An 8,756-nucleotide genomic window follows, 5' to 3' on the forward strand; every position below is an offset into this window, starting at 1 on the left:
CTTTTCCCAAACAAATGGCTGAATTCTGAGCATTTCCCTCATATAGCAGTGTGAATTTCCTTTGAAATCCTCTGTAACCCTGTAGCATTCCATACCTGTGGTTGGCAGGTGGTTTCCATTTCATTGCCTGGTCGAAAAAGCAGCTGTCATGGCTAGAGAGAGGGGGAAGAGCTGCTATCCTGCTCTTCCCCTCCCCAGGCAGAAGGAGCCATAGCTCTGACCACTTACCTCTTGGGTGGTGGGTGCTGGTCACATCCTGACCTGTAATACCTGTAGTCTCTGCTTCTGGCAGCTTGGGTGGCTGAGCTTATTTCCCACAGGAGAACTGTTTGAGTCTCTGGCTATCCCTTTCCTTGAAAGCCTTCTATTCAAGGTGGAACCATCCTTAAAGGTGGGATGACTTAATTCTCAGCAATAGCTCCATCTCTCTGACTTTAAAAAGAAGATGGAGCAGTCCAGTCTCCGGCTTTAAACTTCTCATCTCTTGACTGTTGACAGCAAGCCCCTCCTTTCAGTCCATGAGGGCTAGTTTTGGGCTCAGTTTTGAAGCCCATGGAGGAGTGTGTGAATTCAGTTCTGGCCTCTTCTTGTGCGAGTGCTGCTCTTGTATTATGCCCTTTCTCTTTGGCTTGGCCAAAGCACTGAAGTGAACTGTTTTGTCATCACCGTGTTATGCAGATGGTAACGATGGATCTAACCTGATTCAAATGTCCAAGAACGGCCTCTCAGTGTCAATGGCTTCCTTGTTCTCAGGTACCCTGCAGTGCTCCCCTGTGGCACGCGCGTGTGTGTGTGTGCAAGGTGTGTGTGTGTGCACGTGCACACTTCTCAGAAACCTGCCTGGTTTTGGAACTGTGAATGTGTTCCACTCTCATCCAGATGTCAGCAAGAAAAGCCACAGCAGGATGGAGTAGAGAGGAGGCAGAGGAGCTTTGCCGTGGGCTTCGTCCCCAAGGGCGTTTTGCCGTGCAGTATTTTGGATATACCAAATGTGTTTGCTGTGGTGAAGACTTGTCTTACCTTGGGGTTGAGCTTGGCAGGGTGATGGCACAGCTTTGTGGCTCTGTAGGTGCTGAAGGCTGAGCCTGGGCTAGATGAGAGCAGAGTCCTCTACAGTGTGGAACAACGTTTCCATCCCTAGTGCCTTGGGGAGTGTTATCCTGCTTGACTTGGCAGAGCTGGTGTGCCATAGCTCTGATCTGAACCATGGCCAGCCCTTCCTGTCTTGCTCAGACTTGACTTGGAGTGAAATCCTTCCAGAAAGAAGTCCTGGAGGGAGAAGTAGACAGGGCACAGGCAGTTTATGCTGGGAGCCCTGGGCACTGAGATCACATGCAGCCAGGTCTTGCCTAGGGTTTTTGTTGTTTACAGTACTACTAGCTAATCCTTCTGGTTTGCTGGCCACACTTAAATAACCTTCATGTGCTCCCTGTTTGCTTTAGCAAGGGAACAGCCTGCTGGGCTGCTGCTGGTCTCTTCTGTCAGGTGTCTGGTGCTTGTGCATTGCTTCTGATGGAGATAGTGATGCTCTCAGCTTCTCTGTCAGCCCTGCTGTGTTCACAAGCCAGGGATTTAATCCAGGGGGCTCAACCTGTCCTGAAGCTGTCATATGGGGGCTGGGGTAATGTCCTTGGGTTTGAGGGTTGTTCACAAGCCTCCTGGAGACTGTCCCACCTGGTGATAGCATTGGCAGCAGAGATGTTTTGGGCTTTTGGAGAGTGTCTGCAGTTAAGGTTGGGAAGTGAGTGGTGGTGGGATCCTAGTGCATCTCCTACGGGTCAGATTTGGCTTCTGAGACCATGTCAGTGCCTAAGTGTCCTAGCTCTGCCTCCCCATAACACCTGACCCACACTGTGCTGTGTGTGCCCCACTGTTGGCTCATGTTTGTTGTAGTCTAGGACCATGTGGCACCTTCCCGCACAGAGCGGAAGGCACCAGAGCATAGCAGGTATGTCTGGCTGGTGTCCCACATGGTTGCTAGGCTGTTTGTCTGAATTCCCTGTTTTGTGCAGCTAGAAGTCTGTTTGCATGATGTAGATACGCAGATTCCTTAGCATTAGGATGCTTTCCTGTGCCTGTTCTAGCAATGGATGTCAAACAATGAGGGCCAAGCGTTCATGCTGAATTCCAGTAGTGTGGGTCTGTAAATTTGCAGGACTTGCTCCTGTTGTTTTCAGGGCAGCCCTGCTTTTTGTAGGGAAGCTCAGGGTGGAGTGGGACTCTGCTCAGCCAGGCTGTGATTCTTGTGGCCTTAGTGTGCACTTGGTGCCTTGCTGGGATTTTATTAGTCAACCTGCTTGGGGTAGAGGAGCAGGGACCCTGAGCTCTGCCTCCCCATGCCAGATACTGGGTCAGGGGAAGATGCAAGCCTCTGTTTGGAGGTAGTGTGGTCACTGTACCACCATTGCTGGAGCTCCCCAGAGGTACAAAACAGGAGGACTTCTGGGCTGAAGGTTGTGGCATTGGCCACTCTTCTGTCCTGACTTGCCTTCTTCCCTTTTCTGGGAGTCTATCTGCAATGAAGCAGGGTTTCTGCCTGCTTGTGTCTGCATTGTGCAGCTGGAAGTCTTCTGTCCCAGGGCTGTTCCAGTGTTGAGATGAGTTTCCTGTCAAGGTTTAACCTGCTGGAGTGAAAGAAAGATATGTGGTGAAGGTACCACTGGGTACTGCCTGGTAGCTGAGCTGCAGGGCAGCCCAGGGCTGTTTGGGAGCTGATGGTGGGGTGGAGGGAGCAGGACCCCAGTGTCCTGCACTTTATCTTGATCCCCTCCCTCCTCAGGAGATGAGTCTGTGGCCTCTGCAGAAGGCTGGCCCCATGGCTGCTGGCTCACTCTGCAGAGATGCTGACATGTCTGTGGAGTGCTGTGCAGTCACTGACAAGCTGTGTCATGGCCAATGTCTGATCTTACAGGTTGCAGTCGAGTAGAGAGAAGGGCTCTGCATCCCATTGCTAATCTCCTGCACCATTTATACTGTGTGTAGAGAGCTACTAAACCTTCTTGCTAACCCTGCAGTCCTGCCCTCCTAGCTCCTGTGTGCATTCAGGCCACATCACTGCTAGACTTGGTGTACCTGTACCAGCAGCCACTTGTCTCCTCCAAGCTCCAGGCTGGCTGTTTCCACAACTCCCACCATGTCTTTCCCTTGTAACTCTGACAGTTGACTGGTTAGGCTGCACCCCTCCTTGCTGCTCAGTGCCACTGGTAGAAGTTGATGCTGTAGTTCATGTGCTTTTGAGCAGCTTGATGAGTTTTACATTGAAGCTTTGGTTTGAAATGAGTGTATCCCCCTGCCTTTCCCCATCTGTTCCACCTTGTCTATCTGTGATTCAGATGCAGACATCAAGAGGAACCCAGAGTCCAGCAGGAAGTCCTTTCTCTCCTCGGAGTCCATGTACGTCTTCAACTCATGATGACACAGCTTGGTACCAAGTTCTCCTCCCTGCCCAGCTCTGCCCTTCCACATGCATCAGCTGCTGTTTTGCACGGGAGTAGACATCCCTCTTTCTCTACCCCCTGCCTTCCCTTTCTCCCTCTCTCCCTCCCTCCTTCCCTTCCTTTACTTAGAAGTTGGGCACTGGTCCTAGTCCTAAATTTGGGAAGCAGTACCTGTGATGATCTGGTTATTATTATATGTGGTAGATATGATAGGGACTGGTGTTGGGAGAGATGCTCATACCTCTTGGTAGGTAAGAGGCTGGTGACAACCTAGAGCATCTGGACTGGCTGCTGGCTTGCTGCTGAGCCTCCTCTCAGCTGGGATGGCCTGTTAGACTACATGGTGCTGCCACCTGCTCTTCGACCCTTGCTGCTGTGCTGTGACCCAGAGGTGGAACTGGGGAGAGCTGCAAAGACAGAAATCAATCATTTATCAATTTTAAGCTTATGTAGCAGTGCAGAAATAAGGTACCAGAGTTGAAGGGAACATCTTTAGCTTGGGCTGGGACTGGTATAGGGGGTTGTGAGGAGGGCACAGCTGTGAGACCCAGTGCTAACCACTTCCTTTGCTGTCTAGATCCTACTCCTTCCTCAGTTCCAACTCGGCAGAGGCCGTGGCCATGGGCTTGCTGAAGCAGTTCGAGGGCATGCAGCTCCCAGCTGCCTCTGAATTGGAGTGGCTGGTCCCTGAGCATGATGCCCCTCAGAAGGTAGGGCTGTGAGTCCCTGTCACCAGTTGCATTTGATGTTCCTTGAACCCCTGGTGTCAGCCCACTGCTGAGGGGCTTTGCTTGTCCTGTTGATCCCTTAGTGGAGCTGGAGGACAGCATTTGTCTGACCTCTGGAGATGGGTTCAGCCAAGCAGGGCTCTGCCACCACAGCCTCCTACAGCAGTATCCAGATCCCTGGATACAGCCCTTGTTCAGTCCTCATTCAGCTGGAGGAGCAACTTGGTGTCACAGTTTTCCAGAGGACTGCAGTTGCAGGTTTCTGGTCATCCAGCCAGGTGCACTGCCTTTGCAATACCAGGCAGGGATCTGAACCTCTTACCTGCCTCTCCCAGCTCCTGCCCATCCCTGACTCTCTGCCTATCTCTCCCGATGATGGAGAACATGCCGACATCTACAAGCTGCGGATTCGGGTGCGCGGAAACCTGGAGTGGGCCCCACCACGACCACAGATCATCTTCAACGTTCACCCAGCCCCAACGTAAGGACTTGCATGGCTGGGGGCTCTCAGGGGACCTACCCTTTCCAACCCTTTTCCATCAACACCAAGGTTCCTTATCCTGTCCTTCCTGTTTGACTGCCAGGGCTTCCCTGCACTGAGCCTGGTAAATCCATGGTGATCACCATCGTGAGATGGTGAGATGGAGCTAGTGCCTGTGATCGGTGCCTTTGGTGTGGACCAGGACACAACAGGGCTTTTCCCCTTGGATTTGTCATCCACACAAAACTCCCAGACCAATACCCATCTTCTGGTGCCAGGTGCTGTCAGGGCTGGGCTCATGCATGTTGTCCTCTGTGTCTGGGCAGGAGGAAGGTGGCTGTGGCCAAGCAGAATTACCGCTGTGCAGGCTGTGGCATCCGGACTGATCCTGGTGAGTGTTGGGAGCCCTGACCTGTAGCTGGAGAGTGGGGAAGAACCTGTGGACAAGCAGAAAGATGCCGAGTGGGTGGGCAGTGGCAGAGCTCAGCACATGGTCACTGGGGCAGTGGTACACTGACTTTGCCAGCTCTGCCTGCAGTTTGGTGTGCACCATCTGCAGAGGAGCCTCCACCTCCAGAAGGTCACAGCGCTGCTGGAGGCAAAGTGCAGTCAGCCTGTCCTTTGGAGGACATTTCAGACGTTGACTCTTGTAAGGCAAAATTCTTTGGTGGCATCCTCAAGCTCCCAGCAGGTTCTGCTGTGGGTACAGCTACAGAGCTCTTCCCTAAACATGTAGGTAGATGTGGCTGCATGAAACTGGACTGTGGTCCTTTTGCAGTCAGAGGGATGCTTGCAGACCCCAGTGTTGAGCACCCTGAGGCTGGAGGAGTTACCAGCAAGGCAGAGTGCCTTGTTTCTTTTCTTAGCAATGCTTGTTGGAAATGCTGAATAACACTGGGAGTACAGTATGGGGCTGGGCAGAGCCCATGCCTGGGCTGACCTCCCTGTCTGCCCGGGTTTGGCCAGATTACATCAAGCGGCTGCGATACTGTGAGTACCTGGGGAAATACTTCTGCCAGTGCTGCCACGAGAATGCCCAGATGGTCATCCCCAGCCGCATCCTGCGCAAGTGGGACTTCAGCAAGTACTACGTGAGCAACTTCTCCAAAGACCTGCTGAGCAAGATCTGGAGTGACCCGCTCTTCAACGTGCAGGATATCAATCCTGCCCTGTACCGGAAAGTGAAGGCTCTCAACCAAGTGTGGGTAAGACCCTTTCCATGCCGTCCTGAGTGGGGTTTGGGTGAGATGGGAGGCTGCCAATTATAAACCATATTCCAAGGAAGCTGGAGAGAAGCAGATAGTTCAGTTTTTGACACCTGAAACCTCAGCACTGTGTGTTTCCATTCACCTCTTCTTTTGTCAATAATGTAGGAATTTCAGAAGGAATTTCTGGCTGATAGCCAGCCAGGCTTCAGCTTGTCTCCTGGAGCATATGACAATGGTTGTGCTCACCTTGCCTTGTGTGGTGTAAACACTTTGGAAACGGGGGAGCAGCAGCTGAGGAGCAGCAGTTGTTTCACCAGCATGGGGAATGAGGCAGAGCTGCTTGGCCAAGGACTGTGCTCTGTTTACTGATTCTTGTGTCCCCCTCTTCATCTCCAGCTGCTGCGAATCCAGCTCTTCCACATGAAGAACATGTTTAAGACGTGCCGACTAGCTAAAGAGTGAGTCCTGGGCTGTGAGATGAGTCTGTTTTGCTGTCCTGGTCCTGTCCCAGAGCAGTTTGCACTGGGGATCTGTACAGCCTGTGTAATGAGCAGCAGGGAGAGAGGGTAGTGGAGGGGGAGAGAAGCAGAAGGAATGGAGAGAAGGGACTTAGTGGAGTGACTTTGCTCTGAGCTCTGGTTTCTCTGTCCTTGCAGCCTTCTGGACTCCTTTGACATGGTGCCTGGCCACTTGACAGAGGATTTGCACCTCTACTCGCTGAATGACCTCAGTGCCACAAAGAAAGGGGACCTGGTGCCTCGCTTGACAGAGCTCCTGAAGGCAGGCAGCATGCACGTTGAGAAGTGCATGGTAAGGCCTCCCTCACCTGCCTCCTGCATGGCTCCACACCTTCAGGAGCACCCTTGGCAGGCTTTGCTGCAGAGATAACTGATGGGAAGGCTTTAATGTGCAGGGCAGTCATCAAATTAATTGATAAAATGCTAACTGTTCCTGCTTGCTCTACAAAGCTCCTACCCAGAATGTGTGGGATATTTGTTACCCCATTTTGACTCTCCCCCACCCCTGACACATGTTGATTCTGCCTTGCTGTGCTACATGCTGGGGAAGGGTTGTCCCACATGATTAGAGCAGGGCACTGTGTCCTGCTGTCCTTTTCTGCTCTACTTCCTGCCCTGTTTGCCAGGAGAGATGCATTTAGCTGCTTATTCCTCATCTTCTCTTTCCAGCTGTGCCAAGCCAAAGGCTTCATCTGTGAGTTCTGCCAGAATGAGGATGACATCATCTTCCCCTTTGAGCTGAACAAGTGCAAGACATGTGAAGGTAAGATACTGGGGAGAAACAGGGAAGGGACAGACCCTGGGGCCACCGTGGTCTGCCTCCAGTCTGAGTGACATTTGTCCTAGCAAGAGGTACAGAGGCAGAGCCAGTTAGACCAGAGTGCCTCTGTGCATGGCTTGTGTCTGCAACACATTATCACAGCAGCAGATCAGCATTATAACAGTGTTTGGCCAGAGCTGCTGGCATGGTGGAGCATGTTAGGTCCCCTCCTGACCACACTGTGTGCTGCCTGCCTTGACAGCAGTGGACAGTTGGGTTGTGACTGCAGTGAGTGAGTGCCTGGGAGCCCTGGCTTCCCTTCTGCTGTGGTTACAGAGTAGGCTGCACCCTGCACACAGTTCCCCTGCCCCTGCTTGGATGTCTGGAGCTGACCTTGTAGAGCAGAGAGAACCTGAAGGCTTTGTGTCTCTGCCCTTCCTGCCTGCCAAGGAATCCCCAAGTCCTTCAGGGCTCACCCTTGATAATACCCGATACTAATGGCCAAGCAGAGCTTACCCCTGCAGCTTGGGACCAGCCTCTGAACTGGCTCAAAATGGCTCATGACAGTATGCAACCTTGGTTTGGCAGCTGCAGTGCCAGAGAAAACTTGGGGCAAACTCAGTGTTTATTTGGAGTATCAGGAAAGTTTGGGGAGGGACCTTGTGTGGAGCAGGAAGCTTCCCTCCTGTGCTCCCAAAGGTCAGTGCAGGGACCTGGGGTGTGGAGTGTCAGGCAGTCTGTCAGCCTCTGCAGGCTCTCAGCTATGCTCTCCCCCACAGAGTGCAAGGCCTGCTACCACAAATCCTGCTTCAAATCCACCCGCTGTCCCCGCTGTGAGCGGCTTCAAGCCCGGAGAGAGCTGATGGCCAAGCAGAGCATGGAGTCCTACATCTCGGACTATGAAGATGAGCTGGAGCAGCCAGAGGCAGTGGCAGCCACATGAGCATGCTGCAGCCAAGTTGCAGATTGTGGGTTTACGTGCATGGCCTTCATCACCAGAGACTTAGCTACACAGACTGGAGATGAGGAGGACTATTGGGAGGCCTGGAGTGCTCTCCAAGTGATCTGTTTTCCCCCATGTGGTATTGCTGGACTGGGAAAGGGGCATATTCCATCATCTGGATCTGCTCCAGGTACTGCTCACACTCCCTGATGCCTTTGCTTGGGGAAAGGTGGCTGCTCCTGCCTGTCCTGCAGGCAGAACAGGGACCTTTTCCAAGCAGTTCTTCATGCTGGCCCAGGCAGAGCTGTGCTGCCTGTCCCTGTGCCCTGCTCCCAAGCAGGGTTCCCTGAAGGGTCAGCACTTTGTACTCATCAGCTGTTTACTGGGAAGCTCTGGCCACATCTGCTCCTTCGAGGAGGGAATCAGCTCTCCGAGTTCTCTGATCCTCCATTCTGCTGCTGTGGGTTGTGTGCAATGAGGGAGGGTGGGGGGTTGGAGTTGGTTGTGCATTTCACAGCTCCCTTTCTCAAACCTGGCATGGGGACACTGCCAGAGAGCAGTTGCTCTCACTCCAGGATCAGAGCAGAGGAGGTGGCAATGGTGAAAATGCCAGATTTCCCTGCCCTCCACCCACAGTCTGTGCTGCAAAGGGACATTGTCCCTGGAGCAGCCACACAAGGA

At 52.8% G+C, this 8,756-nt stretch overlaps 1 protein-coding gene across 1 annotated transcript in view; it reads left to right on the top strand.

Moving 5' to 3' along the window:
* Window positions 1-8,075, top strand: part of KIAA0226 (KIAA0226 ortholog) — a 17,436-nt gene extending 9,361 nt beyond the window's left edge. Inside the window, exons 13-21 of the mRNA XM_009085222.1 lie at window positions 3,333-3,393; window positions 4,015-4,147; window positions 4,501-4,646; window positions 4,973-5,037; window positions 5,613-5,851; window positions 6,251-6,312; window positions 6,511-6,664; window positions 7,042-7,135; window positions 7,912-8,075. Of these exons, the coding sequence (XP_009083470.1) occupies window positions 3,333-3,393; window positions 4,015-4,147; window positions 4,501-4,646; window positions 4,973-5,037; window positions 5,613-5,851; window positions 6,251-6,312; window positions 6,511-6,664; window positions 7,042-7,135; window positions 7,912-8,075 (1,118 nt within the window). The remainder of the gene's footprint in view (window positions 1-3,332; window positions 3,394-4,014; window positions 4,148-4,500; window positions 4,647-4,972; window positions 5,038-5,612; window positions 5,852-6,250; window positions 6,313-6,510; window positions 6,665-7,041; window positions 7,136-7,911) is intronic.
* Window positions 8,076-8,756: the final 681 nt, after the last annotated feature.

This window comes from Acanthisitta chloris, unplaced genomic scaffold (genome assembly GCF_000695815.1).
Source record: "Acanthisitta chloris isolate BGI_N310 unplaced genomic scaffold, ASM69581v1 scaffold10532, whole genome shotgun sequence".
Taxonomy (NCBI): domain Eukaryota; kingdom Metazoa; phylum Chordata; class Aves; order Passeriformes; family Acanthisittidae; genus Acanthisitta; species Acanthisitta chloris.